The sequence below is a fragment of the Callorhinchus milii genome, unplaced genomic scaffold (assembly GCF_018977255.1).
Source record: "Callorhinchus milii isolate IMCB2004 unplaced genomic scaffold, IMCB_Cmil_1.0 Scaffold7, whole genome shotgun sequence".
Lineage (NCBI taxonomy): Eukaryota > Metazoa > Chordata > Chondrichthyes > Chimaeriformes > Callorhinchidae > Callorhinchus > Callorhinchus milii.
In genome coordinates, this window is record NW_024704748.1 from 23,185,565 (window position 1) to 23,207,079 (window position 21,515).

General features: G+C 37.8%; 1 protein-coding gene across 4 annotated transcripts in view; it reads right to left on the reverse strand.

Moving 5' to 3' along the window:
* dock1 (dedicator of cytokinesis 1) overlaps positions 1–21,515 on the reverse strand; it is a 237,010-nt gene that overhangs the window by 12,871 nt on the left and 202,624 nt on the right. For all 4 annotated transcript variants that reach the window (XM_042337074.1, XM_042337072.1, XM_042337073.1 and 1 more), the window contains 5 exons: positions 21,016–21,097; positions 20,752–20,836; positions 18,760–18,846; positions 5,625–5,801; positions 4,995–5,078 (listed from right to left, as the gene is read on the reverse strand). In XM_042337074.1, the coding sequence (XP_042193008.1) occupies positions 4,995–5,078; positions 5,625–5,801; positions 18,760–18,846; positions 20,752–20,836; positions 21,016–21,097 (515 nt within the window). The remainder of the gene's footprint in view (positions 1–4,994; positions 5,079–5,624; positions 5,802–18,759; positions 18,847–20,751; positions 20,837–21,015; positions 21,098–21,515) is intronic.

Here is a 21,515-nt window from a genome sequence, read left to right on the forward strand (position 1 = left end):
AAAATCTCTTCTCTACCTGGCTGTAAGGGTCTTAATCTGAAATGAGTTTGGACAGTCGAAGCACTGTTCCTGGTACCACAGCTCAAAACTATCCATAAATTTACACAGATTGTGCCTCTGTGTGTAGAGGACCTAATGTGTCGGAACTGAAAACATTTGTTCTACTCCAGTTAGGATTGTTGTTCTGAGGATGGAGTTAAGGAGCACTGATGGAGCAGACCAGAGGGAGATTAACTGTCCATCGCACAATGGTCATTTCTGATCCTGGGAGAGAGTGAAATTCCACTGTTTGGTAAAGTTATCGACATTCAAGGTACTTGTGATGATACTTCACATGATAAGCCGCATCACCAAAATTGGTGCCTTTAAAAAACAATGTAATTTTATACTTCTGCCTAGCAAAAGTTGAAAGTGTTAAATTCTTTAATCACCAACATTTTCCATCCCAGCTTTATGAATACAACTACATAAAATACCAAAATTATTAATTTAATTATTTGACTTGATGACCGCTGATCTTAGACAGCTGCTAATGTTCAGAAAGTAAGATGTTATGCCATTGTACAAATTGGATAGAGCTGTACCAAATACAGTGTAGGCTTTCAATAAGGGAAATAGTGTAAGGTATCAACAAACCAGATTTCTTAGCACTCAAATAAACACAGCAAATTTCAGACTTAATGAGATGTATCCCACATTTTCACCCATACCACAATCTGAAACAAGAACCTCTTAGTAATTCCGACCAGTTCAAATCATTTATAAAGATTCTGAGGAGGAGTTTCTGACCTTTAAGAGTGTTTAAAAATACATCTGTCTTATCCCTGGAGCTACATAAATCTACACACAGTTTTTTCAACAAACATCTATCTCTCGTCTTATTTATCATCTACCCACGGTCATTCTATGCCCTTTGTCATGCAAGAAAAGGTCACTGGGGCTCAACCTCCCACTCACTTAAATATTTTTTGGTGAATGTCTGAAATATAGATTTCATCAGAGACCTTGATATTGTGGAACTTCTAAATGAGAGTTAATAAAACAACTTAATCTACAAAGGATAAGAAATACACTAGAACAATTTACAACAGATGTCCTACAGTTCTTTTTTCTAAAAAAAATAATGTATCCTGTGCAAACAAAGTCTTTTTACATTCAACCCATCAAGACCAGATGTGGAGCATTTCAAAAGAAGATAAAAGAGAGCTCATTAAAGTATTAATTGCTTCTGTAATTTAATTGTTGTATCAAGTCCTGCAAAGATATATACACAAACATACACACATCACTCCCGCCCCAAACCTCACATAATATATTTTAGTTGAATTTATTTCTTAAAATAGGCTAGAACAATTATTACCTGAACTTTGCTTCATTGATTACTGGGAAACAGTTTACATTGAATAGCATAAATGCTGCAGTTTTATCTTTTTCTTTGTGCTCCACAAAGAAACTTAGTGTCCCACAAACATCTGTGGATTTAAATTATTATTATATATTACTTTTTTTTAAGGGATTATTACCTCCGCAAAAGTGATCTGCCAATCAACTAACAACTGGGTTTCTATTTACTGCGAGGTGAAACAGTAAGTTCTTAATTCAAAATCATCATCAAGCAATCATTTGGGAGGAGGAGGAGACAGAATTGCAAAATTTAAAGATCCTTTCACTTCCACTGAAGTACAAATGATAAAACTGAAGATGGAAAGCTTTGTAATTGAAACAGAACCCAAACCGAAAGGGTTTGCTAATTGTTTAGGCCAAGAGGTTTTAAATTGAATTCTTCCAGAAATAGTTATCAAGGTGGTTAGAAAACATGAAGGAGATGGAAATCAAGACAGCATCGATCCTGGGGCTCCCATTTAGGCATTAAAGAGAATCCTCAGCCAAACTGAAATATTGATGCTTTCCAGATCAAGAGAAAGGAAGTTACTGTATATAGAAAGGAAACAGAACTTCTTTATGTATCAAAATGCTCAGCTGATTCTAAGATTATGAGAACTGAAAATCCTTCAGGGTGAACGAGTGTTGCAGTTGGTTGGGGTTCTCAAAAATGTCCCAGGTCTCAAAGGTTCCACTGATATCCCCACTGAAAAGCTGTTCTTCCCTTTTGTAGTGAGTTCTTATTTTCAAATAGAGTAATTATCTTAATGTATTTGGATGATGGAATAATTGTACGGATTGTGTTGTATCAAAGCAAAATCTTGAATAACTATCCAAATTTACATGGTGGATTACAAACTTTACATGAGTTGTTTCCTTGGCATGACATTTCCATGGTCCTAGCAGCTCAAATGCCTTCAAAGCATTTGATTAATTGAGCTTGCCTTTAGAATCTGAATCCTGTTTCCAATCAGATACTCATCCATCTCTTCTTAAAAGTGTTAGTCAGATCACAGCAGAATAGCATTAATTGTTTCATAACCATTACATTACTCATATCTACTACAGCTGTATATGGGGTAACACATCCCTGCTTCAGACTCATTCATTGTTTGATCAGGTGTAAGTCGAACTTTGCGAAAGTTTCCTTACTCCACATGCTGAAAATAATCCCTCAAGAAAAAAAACTAAATACTAATAATTTCGTACTCAATCCACAGCCGTTTGTGGGACGCTGGGACGCTGCTGTGCACAATTGGCTGCCATGTTTCGCCACAAATATACAGTCAATTTACTTTACAGTATATTCTGTGAAGTGCTTTGAGGCGTCTAGAAGATGTGACACGCATTATATTAAATGCAAGGATTATTATTATTATTATTATTATTCTATCTAAATGCTACGTGTATGTTTTCTGGACCACATCCTAAATTCCTGGTTTGACCTCTAAGAAAGATGCTCCGATTAGTTCAGCCCAATTCCCAGAGGACGTTTCTACAGCTCTGAATTCTAATTCTTTGCCTCCTAATAGTGGAGATTTAATGAGTGGCTTCTCCAGGAAACTCATTTACCATATTTCTTACAGAAAGACTGAAATTTATACTTAGCATTCAATGTTACCCTAGATATCTAAACAGTCATGGCACGGAGTGCCACAGAGGAAAGCATAATTTTGAGAGTTCACGTAATTTTTTTATACTTCCCAAAGGAAGCAAGATGAGGTTAGCAAGAATTGAAAACTTAAATTAAATGGAAATTAAATCTTAAACGGAGCATCACGCTCAGGTCCTATATTCTGGAACTGAGGAGCAGATGCAAAAACAATGAATTCAATCAACTCTAAATAATGAGGCCACATTTTTTAAAAAAAAATTATAACTCAAACATAAGCACAATAAAGTAGAATGTCGACTGGTGGCCAGCCACATCAGGCTAGTTCATTCCCTATATATGTTGGGCTAGGACTCAGCTGAATGCAACAAATGCCATATAGTATTTGCATTCTCTTTCTAAAAAAGCAACATGCTTCAGTTTTCTCTCCTGAAGGTAATGACTAATGCTGGGGTATTTCCACAGTCCACCCCCTCCCGTGATTCACTTAACCAATTTGCCATTTTTCAAGTGTGTGTCCAAATAATAAGTGTCAGCAGGCTATTCAACTGGGTGGGAGCATCATAGCCAAATCTGACCTTGCCCACCAGCAGGAACCACAGATCTCTAGTAGAGACAAGAGCCTAGTTGATAATTCTCCTCTCTACCCAGTGAACACCCACTGTGGTCATTTGTAGCCCTCTATGACTGCCCCTACTGAGATTGCATATTTCAGCACTTCTGTGATAAATGTCAGCCCCTTTTCCTATCTGCTCAACACAACATTTTACTGGAGCATTCTTTAACCTTAAACAAAGGCATCACTGAAAATCTGTTCAATCATAGGGAAGATATTGCTATCGTAACAGAAAGGAATATTCCTCTCTCTTGTTTATCCAGGTCAAGTGGGGTTTTGCTAAATCCAGATGCTCTTCTTACAACCTACACAGATTATTCAACCTTACTATCTTTGTGGAAAATTTTGGTGCTGTTGTATTTGTAGTGTGTGAATGTATACCTAAATGTCTTTCACAAGGTTGAATGGTTATTTCTCTAAACTCTGAATGTTTTTAGCAATTATTTTATTAATTAGATTGACGTAATCTACATGGACCCCTGGGCTATCATTCCAATGAAACACTCTCCCTCTCTTTACAAGGTATTTGCATTGACTACCTCCTTTCTTTGCTATTTTGTTCTGGTACTTGAATCCTTCATGACATACTGTGAGTGGGTGCCTATTCTACATATGACCCAATTGTGAGGAAGAACTCTATTTTCAAGGATGGCATATTGGACTTAGTTTTAGAAAGATTCCTTTTCTTTTGGTCAGCCAAAGTGACATTTACGGAAACCCGTCACCATGTTTGGGTATCCAAAACAGATGAGTTCCATAATTGAATACTGTCTACACATGGAAATCTACCCATGAATCCCAGCTCCCAGTGGTTCCTATAGGCAGGAAGGTTTGGAACAATATATTAGCCCTTCTATTCAATAAAGTGCAAGATGTACTGAATTATACCTCGGTAGTAGATTATTATACTTCCGGATGGGAATGACCAAGATTAAGTCAAAAGATGAATAGCCCTGATATAATTATTTCAATGAATCATTGAATTCTATGTACTTTCGAAAAGATGCCCATTAAAAATCTATACAAAAATGTGTGAAACTGTGAACCAAACTTCAACTCATTTTACAGGTTCAATCGCTAAATTCTGAAATGCTACTGAAGATGTCATTGCAATGCCATTACTGTACAAGAAGGTTACTATGTGAAAGAAATGCCTCACCAGAGAGATTGCGACAATTATTAAGTCTTTTTAATCTCACTTGGGATTATCTACTGACATTTTTGTGTCAGGAGTCTGTTACTCAGGATTGTGTGACATTTATTCAGCCAGAGCAAGTGACAGACAGACACCCTTTCACCAGGATGATTTTCTGTCTCGGGTGACACTGCTTAGCTTCGTTCATTGTACTCAGCTTTCTCAGGAATTTAGGATCATGGTATTACCTGCCATGCAATTAGGTCCTTTAGCTTTTCAATCTTCTCCTGGTCTTCAGGATGTTCCTGTTCATACTTTCCAGTGAAGAAAGCCTGACATGACGAGAGGGAAAATAAACGTATGCTCAGTTTCATTAAATGCAATTACAATACAAATTTACATTGATATAGAACGTCTCACACTGGGAGGATGTTGAGAATATTCAATTCACTTTACATTCCTTAAAACGCTTTGAGACGTCTTGAAGAAGTAATAAGCCCTATATCAAATGCAAGGATTATTATTATTAAGAATATGACTCACAACAAACAGTGAAATCATATTCCTTGCATTTGATATAGTGCCAATATAATCTTGTTGAAATGTCTCAAAATGCTTCATAGAATTTTTACTGTTAAATGTATTGCCTGTGTAATTGCATGTGATTATGCACATGCAACAAGAATAAAAACTGATAGTTTAACCTTTTCTCCAAATTAATTTATTTTTGTATGGAAACTTGCAGTACTGGAGAAAATATCTTCACAACAATTAGATGACCTAAATGCAAAATTAACATGATTCAATATATAATGTGACGTGTGGCAATTGGAGAACAATAACTTCTGCAATTGTTTAGCACAACATAATGAACAAACCTTTTCGTAATTGGTGAATCCTCCCATTACTGCGGGATCCACAATTCCATTCAGCAGCATGGAGAGAGGGTTAATGGGCAGGTTTGGATCATTCATGTGCTGTTGAACCATATTCGTGATCTTCTCATTTGTTAATTGCATTGTTTCAATTGCATTTTCCAAAGGACTTATTTCAACCTGCAGACAAGACATATCAAGATGCAATAACCTTCAGATGAGCAGCATTATAGTGTTATTATCTGTTATTTCATTAGGGTTCATTAGGTTTAAGTGAATGTAAGACACATTGCTTGTATTTACCTGCTTTGTAAAGGAAGTCATTTAAGCTTCAAGTTTAGTTATATGATTCCAGCGGGTGAATCAATTTAGCTATTTATTGTGTCAGGTTCAAAACGATATTATGCACTTATTTAAATTAGACAATAAAGAAACACTTTTCATGTTGGTTTCTTTAATCTTCTCCTCCATAATGATTATCAGCAGTATTTGTTCCACATCTACAAACTGCGAAGGAGCTCAAATGTCTTATAATCCCTTGGGCTAGAATTTTCTTGATAACAACAGTCATGTGACACAACCTTTTTTTTCTTATTTTAGCTTTGGAGGGTAATAGTTTCAATGCCCTTAAATGTTACCAAGCTGAGACTTTTGCCTCCAGGGAAGCACTGTAATCTCAGCCAGCAGTGCAACAATATACATTTTGGTGGGTTAGATATAATTAAATACATTTAACATGATTTGCTTTCTTCAAAGCATTATTACAACATCATTCTTCTGGTTTAAAAAGTTACGTCATGTATAATCATCTTCATATATTTCAGTTTTAACTTGTTTAACATTTGTGCATTCAAATACTTAAGTACTTGGCTCCCTTATAAAATTAACTATCTGTACACTGTTGCATATTCTTTCATTGCAAACATGATGGACAGGTGGGTAGAGGGGTATGGGAAAGAGCATTAAGAGCAACGATGGGTCATATGGAGTATAAACACTGGCATGTTTATAAACAATGGCCTGTTTCCATGCTTGTAACAGTTTATGCAATTCTATAAAGAATTATTGTTCTCCAACAAAGTGCAATGTTAACAATAGCCAGCAGGTGGAATTCACTGAATAAAGATTCAACAGCGTACAATCTTTCATCACAAGATTATTAAGAAGTAAACAACAAACACATTAATTACAATCCACATTGATTTTATTTCTCAAACACTCATGCAATAATTGAGGCCCCCACTCCATTGTGAAATAAATTAGCACTTCAGTTGAAATAAGGTTTTCTAAGCACACCAAAAAATCTAATTTAAACATTCCCTGTTTCTAAATTGTAAAAATAAATCATTTCCTGCAATATATTGAACTCAATGATGGGGAACTTTTAGTCAAAGACCAAATCAGCTTGATCTATAGTTCCAACTATTGCATGAATGTTCGTATTCAAAATGGTATCATGTACATAAATGTCCATCTACCCAGACCTATGTATAGCTGCAATATTACAGGTTATAGATAGGCTTCCTCCCATGATAACCAGATTGTTTTTAAAATAGATAATAAGAATAATCCTTGCATTTGACATAGCGCCTTATCATGTCTTTGAGATGTCGCAAAGCACGTCACAGAATATACTGTAAAGTGAATTGACTATATTTTGGGGCGAGATAGTGAATCTGATGGTCTGGAATGACACTGAAATATGGCCATGGTTTTCTGATAATCCTGCCCATCATTCCTACAGGTTTCAACTCACAGATTCAGCTTCCTACTCTGTACCACAGTGTTTGGGTACTTACATACAGAAACTTTAAGTGTGAATGCTTTCCGTTTCTTTCTGTAAAATCGTCTGCAATGAATGCAACCAATACACAAACAAAAGAGCAACCCAAGACTCATCTGTCTTAGAGCAGTAATGTTAAGAGCCACCATTTGTGGCTTAACACAAATTGTGAATAAAATGACTGTCTATTATGTTAGGTTTTCACCTTTCCCAATATCAAAATGAACAAAAAACTTATTGAGAGCCCCTGATAAAATTTAAAATACATTAATTTTTTTAATGATTAAACTAATAAAGGAAGCAATACATAAATATTATACAGTCTGACCCCCATTATAATGCACTTTGATGTCGACAACTTGGAAGCACTGACTGATAACCATCTTTTATAACTTTGATTCTGAGTTTATTGACCCAAACCACTGCACAATAACAAAGTTGACCTGTATAATGCATTCATGATTCCTTGAATGCCATTTCTTGACAGGAAGATGATAGAGAATCAGTTGTGATGTTGGATTAAAATCTGAAGATGAGTTACTTCATTTATTGGGATGATTTATAGATGTATGAAAGAGAAATGGATGGTTCTCACTGTGTTCATTTTTTTAAAGTGCAAAGTGAATATTCTTGTGACTCTTTACTAAATTACAACTACTTTTTTATATAACGGCATCATCCTGGATCAGCTAAAGGCAAAAAGGCCCCACAGTCAGTAGCATTGCTTTAAACCAATTTAAAACAGTGTGCTTTTCATCTGTTGTCCTAAAAAGATAATAATCCTTGCATTCGAAATAGCACCTTATCACGTCTTCAAGACGTCTCAAAGCGCTTCACAGAATATATTGTAAAGTGAATTGACTACATTTTGTGCGCAAAGCACGAATAGCCAATTGCGCACAGCAGTGTCCCACAAACAGTAGTGGATTGAGTGACCGAATTCTTCTTTTTTTTTAAAAAAGAATTATTACCCCAGGAATAGCAATCGACTAACAAACAGGTTTCCACTTACTGCTAGGTAATCAGAGGCGTGTGGAGTAAGGAAACTTGCCCAACGTTTCGCCCTGCCGGGAATCAAACGCAGGTCTCTCGCTTGAGAGGTGAGTGCTCTAATCACTGAGTTCAGGACTCAGATGAGTGGAATATACATTTTTGAGGTTTTATAAAGCACACAGTACAAGTGCTGTAAATGGGATCTATCACATTTGTATGAGGCACACACCACAGCACAAAAAGTACATTCGTACAAACTACCTCTGCAGAGTCAGGTGCTAGGCTTCGTTATCATCTGCTGCTTTGATGCAGTGTTCTTGTGTGTGTGTGTGATATTTTTGTCTTTGGAAAACTACTTAGCATGAAACTAGGTGCAAACTGTGGGTTTCATCACTGCCTAGTGAAATTTCCAATGATTCAATACAGCATTTTATTCTATCAACCTGATATTATCCTTCATTACCTTTTAAATTCTGTTCCCATGGAAATCAAAGCTGCTTCAGGGACCAGCTTCTTTCAGAGATTTATTTGTAAGCGTCTTACTTACTCACTGGGTAATGAACGGTTCTTGATTCCCTCTGATTAAATGTCATTCCTCTTGTTAACTGAATACTGAGTAGTGCTCAAAATACTCCGGCACGCCAATAATTATTTTTCACTAATTACAGGAAATGCAGGGTGATTGGAACAAGGTTAGTCTAAAGAGATTTTTTGGAGGGCATTTTTTTAAAGCAAATTATTCACTGGAAAGGTTTAAAGATGAATTTAAAATATGTGTAACTTAAAAGGCACAAACAGATTTTTAATTATAAAGTGATATAAATTGCATATATTGTAATTCATACAGCACCAATATACAATTTGAATTCCTTGCCAGTAGATTAATAAATGCAGTAAATTAAGACACCAGTCACACTAAAACAGTCCAACTACATTGTATGGTTTCTCAATAAAGAGGAAACAAGATCATTAGTGTACACATGGGGAGATGCAAAGTGGTTGCAAGTTCTTTGTAATGCATTTTGCCCTTGAGGAATTACAACAGCCATTTCAGCTCCATTGGGACAGCCCAAATAAACACTTTTCTCTAACAAATTTCTGGCAGCAATGGCTTGGAAACATTGTGCGATACAACAACTGGCTTGGCTTTAGCACTCCAAGACACTACCTCACGTGAAGAGCACTATATAAATGCAAGTTGTTGTGGTTGTCGACTGCCAATAACAACAATAATCCTTCCATTTGATGTAGCGCCTTACGTCTCAAAGAGCTTCACAAAATATATATACTGTAAAGTGTAGCGACTGTATATTTTGTGGGCAAAAGTTGGCAGCCAATTGCGCACAGCAGCGTCCCAGACAGTCGTGGATTCAGTGACCAAATTAATATTTTTTGTTAAATAATTTGGAATAATTATTCAACTCATTTTGTGCTGTCTGTTTTAACCTACACACAGGTAGAACTTTGAAATCAGTTTTTTTTTTTAAAAAAGTCTCTTATGCAATATGGAATGGGATGTATAAATCAGACTGCACACTCTACAAACCTCCAGAAAAACGGTCAGTGCAGTGACCAGAACTGTACAGTTTGCCGAGATCTACAACGTGTACTGCTATTTACTATCCAACATAGATCCATCTCTTGCAGACATCATCACTCAGAAAGATACGTTACTTTTGAGTAATTCAAACAGATATATTGCAATTGAGCAACAGAGATGCTGTACTGATAAACTACATAGACGGGTGGGTGGAGCGAGTTATTCATCAATTTCAGCATTTACGTTAGGAGGTTGATTTTTTTAATATGATTGCTATTGTTGTATATGGATCTGTTGTGCACATTGTATTTCAGCCAATAGAGTTATTAAATCATTGCCTAGGCTTTTATGTTGTTGTTCACCAGGACTGCACACACAACATAAGGTTGGATATCAATAACAAATAATCATTGCATTTACCTGCAGCGAGTATGAATTGGAATGATTGATATCAAATTCTTCGCACAAAGATTGAAGGCTTACCGACTACTCTGATAAATATTATACTATCACCATGACTTAAGGGTCTACAAGTACAGTTAAAAACAGCATCTTGTTCTAGACTATTACAAAATCTGTTTGCTGCTACAAAACAAATTTACATTCATGTAGTGACTTTCACATTAGGAGGACATCCCAAAGTGCTTAAAGTGTAAAGTGTTTTAATAATGTGTAATAACTACTAGGTAGATAGCCACAACTTAAACAAATAAACTCTGTGATGACCACTCTCATGTGTTCTAAGTATACATCGAAAATAACTTACCTATTTAAAATAAAAATAAATGCACTCAGCTTAATTCTCTCTTTATCAGTTAACTTTCATAAGCGTTGCAATTGAAAATTGATGGAAAATCAATTCGAAACAAAATGACTTGGTGTTTTGGCTTTAGGTGAATTACTTTAAGGCCATGCAAAACCTTTTCAGGACTCTGAGCAACAACAGAATTGCATTTATGTAGGGCCTTTCAAGTCGGGAGGATGTCTGAAGGTGCTGGACAAGTGAGGGGTTTGCACCCAAGCTGGGAGTTGGATTCGGGAGGGCTAGGGTGAAGATTCTTATGCATCTTATACCCTTGAACTGAAACATTCTGCGCAATTAATCTTAGTGAGCACAGTCTGAATGACTGACAACAACAGATATATGTGAGCAAAAAGGTTTTTCATTTTAAGAAAGTCATAAGGAAATATAGCCTTTGCAAGTGTAGCAAACTTCATTTTGTTCACCCTCGTAACATGGCATTCTGCTTAACCAAAGGTCACAGTTGTAGAATATACATAAGGACCTTTAAAGTTTTTAACCCATTTCCACATATCTCTTTAAATAAAATCAATCCCAATGTAAAAGCCCATTTTTTGCTCCAATTTCAAATAAAGATCAAGGGTTTATTTTGGCTAATAGTTTTAATGCCAACAGGGTCCTATGAATGAAGCTGCAGGCACACTTCCAAGTAAATTCCAGGTAAATGTTGTTTGATCCCCCGATCCTCATGAAATCAAACAAAAATAGTCAAGTAAATATGCTGAAGTAGTGCCGCATTAGCAAACACATTACTACTGCGGGTTTCAAAAGCATTAAGAGAATATTTCAAAACCTAATGGCCCAGGGGGTGATTCAAAGCTGAACTTTTTGCTCATCAATAATGAAAGCTAGTGGGAGAATGAGGGCAAAAATTTGGGAAGTACTTCTTACACAAATCCATTCACAATTAATTGGATAACAATCTGCTTCCCCCCTCCAGATTTTTGTGATAAATTAGTTTAGAAAAAAAACGCTTAGAAATCATAAAAATGACAAAACAGGAGACGTTTAAAAGGGAATAGGGCCATCAAGCCTCGGCTGGCACTAGCTGCTAACTGGAGTCACCTACTCTCTTCAAATACATATCCAATTCCCTTTTAAAACACTATGCCCTTCAAATGCCACTTGTGTCAAAGTGCATGAAAATATTTTTTCTAATCTCCCGTTTCTCTGTTCCAGCGACTATCTTAGCCTTACGAATTCAACCAGCAGCAGAAATAATCTTTCACCATTTACTTAGTGAAAACAGACCCCATCCTCAAAGCTATATTTTGTTATCCCTGGCATCATCATCACCTCTTTCTGGGGGTAATAATCCCTTCAAAATAATAATACTTTGGTCACCCAATCCATGACTGTTTGTGGGACTCTGTTGTGCGCAATTGTCTGCCACGTTTCACCCACAAAACATACAGCCATTACACCTCACAGTATATCCTGTGAGGCGCTTTGAGATGTCTCGATGACGTGATAAGGCACTATATCAAATGCAAGGATTACTATTATTATTATTATTATTATCATCATCCATGTGAACCTATGCTGAATCCACTCCAAAGCTCTGATGCCTTTCTGTAATGAACTATCACATCTGCTGAAACTCTGGTCCATGCCTTTGTCACCTCTCGGCTGGACTACTCTAACACCCTCCTCGCCGGTCTCCCCTTCACTACCATCCATAAAATCTAAATCATTCAAAACTCTGCCGCCTGCATTCTCACCCGCACAAAACTCCGCTCCCCAATCACCCCAGTCCTTGCCAGACTGCACTGGCTGCCTATCCCAGAGAGGATCGATTTCAAGATCCTCACCCTTGTATTCAAGTCCCTGCACTCCTCTGCACCCCCCAACCTCTCTGACCTCCTCTCTCCTCAAAAAAGTACCCGATGCCTTTGTTCCTCCGGGTCTGGCCTCCTCCTCGTCCCCCGAGTCCTCCGCTCCACCCTCGGCGGCCGTGCCTTCAGCCACTACGCTCCGAGGCTCTGGAACTGCCTTCCTCACTCCCTTCATCTCGCTCCCTCCCTTCCCATTTTCAGGTCTCTGCTGAAGACCTTTCTTTTCGACCGCGCCTTTGGTCACCTTCCCCCACCTCCCCCTGGCTCGGTCCCCGGATCCGTTACTGTGAAGCGCTCTGAGACGCCATCCGGCGTGAAGGGCGCTATATAATCCAAGTTGTTGTTGTTGTTGTTTCCTGACCAACATCCTGTATAAATTTAATATCAAAGCTATTAGAGCATTGTCATTCTGTACTTTTAATAGTTATAGATAATTTTGCTACAACTACTGTTTTATTTCTCAGTCCTATTTTTGATTCTAAATGCTATCACTCTATGAAACTAACAGGCACATAGTGTAGAGGTGCTAATTTAAAATTCTTGCATGTCAGAGGGAAACTAAAACAAAATAGCTATCCCTTTGACAAATGTCTTGCAATTTCAGATTTAATGCAGGATTTTTCCATGGATATGCTGCATCCAAAATTGTACTTCCCTCAATGGTCAGGAAGAACTATTTGGCTGTAAACTGACCGACAGTGAATTAAATGAATAAACATTTCAACTTCATTTCATTTCCTTTCCTACTATAATTCTCAACAAGCATTTCATGAACAGAGACCGGAGAGAGAAAAATATAATAGTAAATGTCAAAAGCTGAAGTCCATATTAACCTAAATTAATGCAATCTGTTGTTCACATTAATTAGTAAGCAGGTGAAGCCCATCTTGATCAGTCCCACTGATGTATAACCTGTCATCAACAAGTGTTTTCAATCGCTTTGTAATTCCTTAGTTCCACAGTGCTTCACTGTCCTTTCCATGCACTAAAACTTTCATCATCGTTAAGCTAATTGGCATGAACAGCAGTGTGTTATATGCATAACTAAAAACACAGAAATCTATTGCTGCTGCTGTTTTTTTTAACAGCTGCTGCTTCTCCCACTGCCGCACTATCTCAAACATTAGAAAAGCCTTAGAGAATTGTTTCAAGTTTTCAATTTTCATTGTCCACATTATCTGAATGTAACATTTGGAATGAGAAGTCATTTGGCCATTTAAGTCTGCTCCGTCCAGCAGACACTGTACAAACTAAAGCTGTGCTGCAATCTTGTAATTTACTTACACTGACATATCTGCTCTCCTTGACTCCAAAGGTTACTGAACAGCAGGAAGTCTGAGGATCCTTTTTTTAATGTGAAGAAAAATTCTGTACAGCCTGTGGCGAGCGGTTCCTGATCCCGCTGGAAAGCAGACCACTTCACTTTGACTTATCGTTGGTGGTAATAATCCCGTCCAAAAAATTGAAAAGTGATGATAGTTTGGTCACTCAGTCCACGACTGCGCAATTGGCTTCCGCAATTCGCCCACAAAATAAACAGTCAGTACACTTTACAATGTATTCTGTCTGTGAAGCGTTTTGAGACGTTTCGAAATCGTGATAAGGTACTATATCAAATGCAATGATTATTATTATTATCATTATATACACCAGGGGCAGTCCTGATGGTGCAGTCGATAGAGGGGCTAGTGACTCGTTGGTTCAAATCCTAGTCCATGCTGAGTTTGTTAGCTTCAGTCAAATCTATATGGGATGCTAAACTGGCCCCAGTCTTGCCAGGGTTTGGAAAGAGTAAAACCAGCCAGGATTACTGGCCCCTCATCCCTCTTCACCTCTCTCTATTGGTGTGTGACAGGTGAAGAGAGATTCTTGGCTAAGATGCACTCCTAGACTACCAAAGCTCACCTATGAACCACAGAGCAAGCAGCCAGTTCGACTGAAGCTCTATTCTAAATTTGTTCTATTCAGCCTGATAACATTCTTGCCTCTGCATCAGAAGTTTTTTTGGATTCAAGCCTCGCACAGTACTTTGAACTCACATCGTTGAGGCTTAAGCTCCACACTTCCAATTGGTAGAACCATCACTCAATGGGAAAGGACATGTGCCCAAGCTGCGGACAGGAAGATGGTAATAATGCTCTCACACTTTTCATGCTGAGATGTGTTGCACACTGGGAAACTCGCAGTGAGTTCCTGGTACCTAACATCCACCTCGTTGGGGCTCAAATATGTACTTGTCGGATGTCGAACGACCAACTAGTGACTATCCTTCTTGGGGGGAGGATGGAGATAAGCGGGATCTCTTTGGGTGTTGAATTGCTTTTAGATATCTGGATGATGTGATAAGGTGCTATATCAAATGCAAGGATTATTATTATTTATTTCATAAAGCCTCACAATTGTGACAGGAAACATTCCATCACATTCAACAAGGCAACAACACAGAAAAATCTAAATTACTGAACAGAAAAACATAATTCATTTATGCTGAAGGTATAAAAATAGCAGGTAGAATTTAGAGTTGCTGTAGGCTATGAATCATTAGGATGGCTATGCTGGGAATTCTTTACATCAATTTTTAGCAAATTCATGTGCAATTACTTTGTCCCTGACCCAGTTCATGTTAAAACAGAGGATACATGTCGGGTATCAGGTGGCTGGGACATTTATCAAACTGGTAAAGCTGAATGAATACAATATAAATGATACCATCATAAATGTGCTATATCAGGGATGCTTGCTGGATAATATTATCCTTTATTTGGACCAAGTTTATAGATGGCATAATAGGTTTAAAAATTATACTTAAAATTAATTTAAAAAATCAAAGTAAACGAACATGATCCATGCAAGATTACGTTATTTTAGGTAGGACACTGAAAACTGAAGTTTTATCGTTCGAGCTTTTTATGGAACAGTGCACAATTTCTTCATGGTTTCAGGTACACTGGATATCATTTATAATTTACAATTTAAAGTTTGCATTGTGATCCCGTTTACTAATGCATGAAAAAAAAACAGGCAGGTTAAAAAGAGAACCCATGAGAGTTAGTGCGTAGGCTGGAGAATATATAGCACAAGGTGTGAATTCTATTCAATCTCTGTCCAATCAACCTTTACGGTGCCAAAAATGAAATTTTTAAAGCTTGCAAAAGTAACCAGGAATCCAGGATAAATGGAAATCTAAGGTACTGTTGAAATAAGACTTCAGTCTAGGGCAAGCTTTAATCCTGGGTAGGTGGGATCAATTTGACCACCCAATGTATCCCAAGCCAAGAGCAGCAAATGCAATCCAGCAAGCTCCTGTCCGTAAAATGCAGCTCTCTCTACTGGAGAGTTCCCCTTGGTCATGTGTACTTAATCTACTAAACATATGATAGTTTAAAAGTCAAAAAGTGACATGATAAATTTCACCTTGACAACAGCTGTCTGCTTAGCAGAATTGGAACAATAATAATAATAATAATAATAATAATAATCCTTGCATTTGATATAGCGCTTTTCACGTCAGGAGGACGTCCCAAAGCGCTTCACAGAACACACTGTAAAGTGAATTGACTGTATATTTGTGGGCGAACGCGGCAGCCAATTGCGCACAGCAATGTCCCACAAACAGTCGTAGATTGAAAATGACCAATTTAATTATTGTTTTTGGTTTTGGAGGGATTATTATTAGGCTCTGTGTGGAGTAAGGAAACTTGCCCGAGGTTTCGCCCTCTGCCTGGAATTGAACTCAGGTCTCTCACTTGCAAAGCGAGTGCTCTAACCACTGAGCTACAGAACTCCAATGGGATTGAAACAGTAACCCATGTAATAATTGATAATTAATTGATAATTTGATAATGAACAAAGACAATAGAGAAAGAGGACATGGGTTTAGAGTTGTAAAGGGCAATTTCAGGACAGACACAGATGTTGTGATGGAGGGACGGTCAGGCAGATGTTCTTTACACCATTATGTAAAGATGGTGAACGAGAGCAGAAATGGGGATGTGCTGACAGACTGAAAACCTGATTTCTGGTTTTCAATAGCAATACCAATTGCTAGCAAAGGTTTGGAAAAACTGAAGACTGCAACATATAATTGAGTGCTTTTGTTCCTTCACTACAGCTTCTCCTCTTCCTTCTGGCAACTCCAGCTTTTATTGAGTCTATTTCTCCTCTCCCCTGATGGCTATAATATTTATTGTAGCTTGTCCAACATGACCAATCTTTATTATAGACATTTATTCACTCTCCTGCTGCTCAGAGTTTAGCCACAGGAGCTTATTCTCACTCATCAGCTCCTAAAATATGGAAAGGAAATAACATTGCAAACATAATAATAATAATCCTTGCATTTGATATCGCGCTTTTCACGTCTTCTAGACGTCCCAAAGCGCTTCACAGAATATACTGTAAAGTGAATTGATTGTATATTTGTGGGTGAACGCGGCAGCCAATTGCGCACAGCAGTGTCCCACAAACAATCATGGATTGAAAATGACTAATTTATTATTGTTTTTTTTATGTTCAAAGATACCTGCTATCAGTTTTCAAACTATCTTTTTAAAACACAAAGTTTATGACAGGATTTTTCTGGTAGATTTTCAGCTAAGATGCCAGTGTGTGTAAAATTAGGTCATATCAAATCCTCATGCAACTGCCCTTTCTTACTTTATTTTAAAATCTGAGTTCTTTAATATAATTTGAAATGCTACAAACTGTTTTTCATAATCCAAAAATAACTTTACAGAAGTTAAAATCTCAAGATTACCTGCAATTTTGAAAAAGTCTGGGTTTCCTAACTTTCCTGTCTCCATTGCAAAATCTCACTTGAGAAACTTACATACCTACAGCGACTAACTAAATTATTTAAAAAGGTTAGGGAGTATCTTTTGAGAGTTGCGACTTGCACAATATGTATTTAAAGTCGATTCTACCACTAGGTTGTTTTTCAGAATTTCCATTTGCCCTAATCCTTTTTTGAATAATTGCTATGACGACTAGAGAAAGATAGTTTAAAATACAGTGCATACCCTTGCAAGAATAACAAATTATCTTGGATCTGACAAATACAGTCACATGTTTGCCAAAGCATATATGTTTGTGCAAAGACAATATTGAAAAATGTTTAAAGCTTGAACCCTTTTTTATCAAGCTTTTGCCGTTTTATGACTAGTTTTCAAATTTGTTTCCTCTTCTGATAATAAATTGGATAAAAAGTCTGAAAGCACATTTTGAAATCTTTAAATCCCACCACTTCTCTGAATTTCTGCTCTACGCCTGAATCCTTTTAAAAATTGATCTGTATTCCAGGGCTGCTTTCTAAACAACACAACTTCCACATTAGTAAAACACTCAAGGCACGGACAACTCCAAGGTTGCTCTTATTACAAAGCAGATAATAATAATAATGCTTGCTTTATGATACAGCGCTTTTCACATCTTCTGCAGGGAAATTAGCTGTTATAATTCTGCCATTTCCCAAGAGATATATAGTCCTCTCTGTACTTGGCATAATATTCGATTCATGGCCAAGATCAACAGCACAAACCAAACTGAAATGCCCTGCATCCTTGGAATTCAAAGTCACAACCATCGATCTGTGTTCTTGGCAGAACACAGATCGTTTCCCGTTTTGAAGTTATATCTACTTGTGAGTGTCAAAATGCGACTAATTCAATAATGTCTAAAAGTAGAATGAATGCAAGGTTTCTGTAAACTTAGTAGCTTAATAATATCAAAGATAGTAGATTTTAAACCTTAGACTGACAGTAGGTTCAGGGATAAAAGTAGGCTTCCTTCAGCTTACCTAAAAAGGCATTGAAAAAAATAAATGCTGCTACTCCCATATCAGGATTAACTTTAGCGATGTAATATTAACCTGAAACATATTTGATCAGTAGTGATGACCCAAAGAACCAATAGGGAAAGCTTCCCCAGGTGATTTTGTTTCTTACAAGGAAGGTGACGGGATCTTTTCATGTGTGAAGGTTTCATGAATGAATTAGCAATTTATTCAATAAAAAAAAGACAGTAGATCAGGTCACTGATGACATGACTTACTGCACTTCTTACATAACGACAAACCACAACCTATCTTATTCTTGCTAGTAGGTTAGATGGTGTATTGCCACACCAGTGACTTTCTGCGCACATGAACAGCATGAGGGAAGTGAATACACGTCGAGTGCTGTGCTTACCGTTGAGACCGATTTCACTTCAAACCATCTCAGAATGCCGGGTAATTTGTATTCTGTGACATACGTGGTCCTTTCAATCCACATATTCTGTGAAAACAGTGTCGCGCAATTAGCTTAGCATTAGAGAAAGGCAACAGTGAATGTCTCTCACCGGCCCCATATAAATTTATTCACCGCAATCAAAAACACAGTTCCCAAAAAAATAATTAGCCACCAGTTTGACATTTTCACATCACATTGAGATAAAAGGACCGACTCTTCAACATCTATATGCTCCCTCTTGGTGACATTATCTGCAGACGTGGGGTTAACTTCCACATGTACGCAGGTGACACCCAACTCTACCTCTCTGCCTCCACCCTTGACTCCAGGATCACTGCTGTGCTGACAGAATGTCTGTCAGACATCAAGACCTGGATGAGAGCTAATTTTCTTCAATTGAACGTCAACAAGACCGAGGCTCTCCTGATTGGCTCCCATCAACACTTCCACACCTCAGGCACTGACAGCATCCCTATCCATGGTTGCACACTCCACCTCACTGAGCCAGTCCAGAACCTTGGCGTCTTGTTTAATCCTCAACTGTCCTTTCTACCCCACATCTGCGCCATGACCCGCTCTGCCTTCCCCCACCTCCGGAACGACGCCCGGCTCCGACACTGTCTCACACCGCAAACTGCCGAATCCCTCATACACACCTTCGTAACATCGAGGCTTGACTATGCAAACTCACTGCTTGTCGGGACTCCCCAACTCCTCCCTCCACAGGCTGCAGATCATCCAGAACTCTGCAGCCTGTGTTCTCTCCCGCACTGGGCTCCGTGACCCTATCACGCCCATCCTCGTACAACTCCACTGGCTTCCCATCACACAGAGGATACAGTTCAAGATCCTGGTCTTCACCTTCATAGCCCTCCACGGTCTTGCTCCCACCTACGTCTTCGACCTCCTAACCCCCTACTACCCTGTTCGTTCCCTCCGCTCAGCTTCATGTCCCCCGCCTCGCTCGCCCCACTAGCAGCGGGCGGGCCTTCTGCCACTTTGCTCCCACCCTCTGTAACCCCATTCCGCAGTCCCTCCGTCTCGCCCCCCCTTCCCTTGCCACCTTCAAGACTCACCTCAAGACCCTCCTCTTTGACCGTACTTTCGATCTCCCTGCTTCCCCCCTGTCCTCCACCCTCCCCCACCCCAACCCTCAGCTCAGGTCCGTAACTCTGTCTGTCCAGCGCCTTGGGACGTCCTCCTGACGTGAAAGGCGCTTTACAAATGTAATTTTGTTGTTGTTGTTGACTCACTTTTATAATTGTATCAAATAGTTTCTTTAGAGTCAAGTTTCTTGGAGTTAGACATACAATGGACTTGATCTTCAAATATACCCCAACCTTCCAAAAAGGTAGTAGCATAATTTGTAAGCAAATAAAATTTTGGATAAAGGTCTTCGGGAGAACAATATATTTAACTTCTTCCAAATGTATTTTTTTTCTTAACTTGTCCTCCTCTCCCATATCAGTTTGGATGGATAATCACACCTTTCAGATGGTGAGTGACAGCATTACTGTTCTTATTTTACTTTCCCAACACTCAAAGCTTTTCTTTTACTTCTAACATATAGTGCATAGTTTTAGATTCTACATTTTTACGATCCAATTCAAGTTTCTTTATATTTTTTCACTTTTGTTGTTGAAAGATTCTATTGTGAAAACGTGGAATGAATTGGCACAAAAGGCTATAGGTGCAGAATCCATTGAAATCTTTAAAAGGGTGACAGGTGCACATATTTGTGAAAGAGATATGAAAAAAGGCAGGGTAATGGGATTAAAAGATTTGCCATGAACTAAATAAAATGGCTGAACAGATTTGAGAGGCTGTATAGCTGTTCTCCTCTTTGAGGAAAGGAAATACTCATTTTCCTATATGATTATTAAGCAACAATCTCTGTCATCTTTGAAATATTAGAAAATGCTACAAATGTACAATTAAAACATATATTACAGCAAATTCATTGTCTGGGTCTTTCTCTCCTTTCCTGGTCGGTCTGGAGTACTGGAACCGTTGCACCTCATTCACTGTGTAAAAACTGTAAAATAAAAATCATAATTAAATTACATGAGTCAAAACTATTACTGCTAATGTAACATTAGCAACTCCTTAAGCTAAATATCATGTTGCCTGCTTTTATCAAGGCCATTTGGATAGTCCAGTTAATAGACAAGAAATCTAAATGATTTATACAGTAAAGCCAGGGGGAAAAGTTACCTCAATATTTGCTCTGAGATAGGCTTGTTCCTGAACTTAGGTGGAAGCTCACGGATGGTTTGTACTGTGAAACACTGAATATCTACAAGTGATTATCAAGGATTTTAAAAATGAAGAGAAATAGAAATGTGACACATGAAATAACATTTCATATCTCTAACTGTTTTATATTATCCTGTATATCTCATTGGTAGTACATTCATTCAATTAGTTTTTAAACATCCGAATACAACACTTTATAAACAATGAGCCTGCTAAACACATTGAGGTGAATGAAGAGTAGCCATATTTGAGAACTTACTTGAGGTTAAACCGAAGCAACAAGTTTTCTTCTTCATTACTGAAACACTCTGTTTTTTAACTTCAACTGCAAGCATTTCCTGTCAACAGCTGCCTTGAGTGTATGTGTGTCAAATAATAATAATAAACCTTGCATTTGATATAGCACTTTTCACATCTTCTAAAGGTCTCAAATAATAATAATCTTTGCATTTGATACA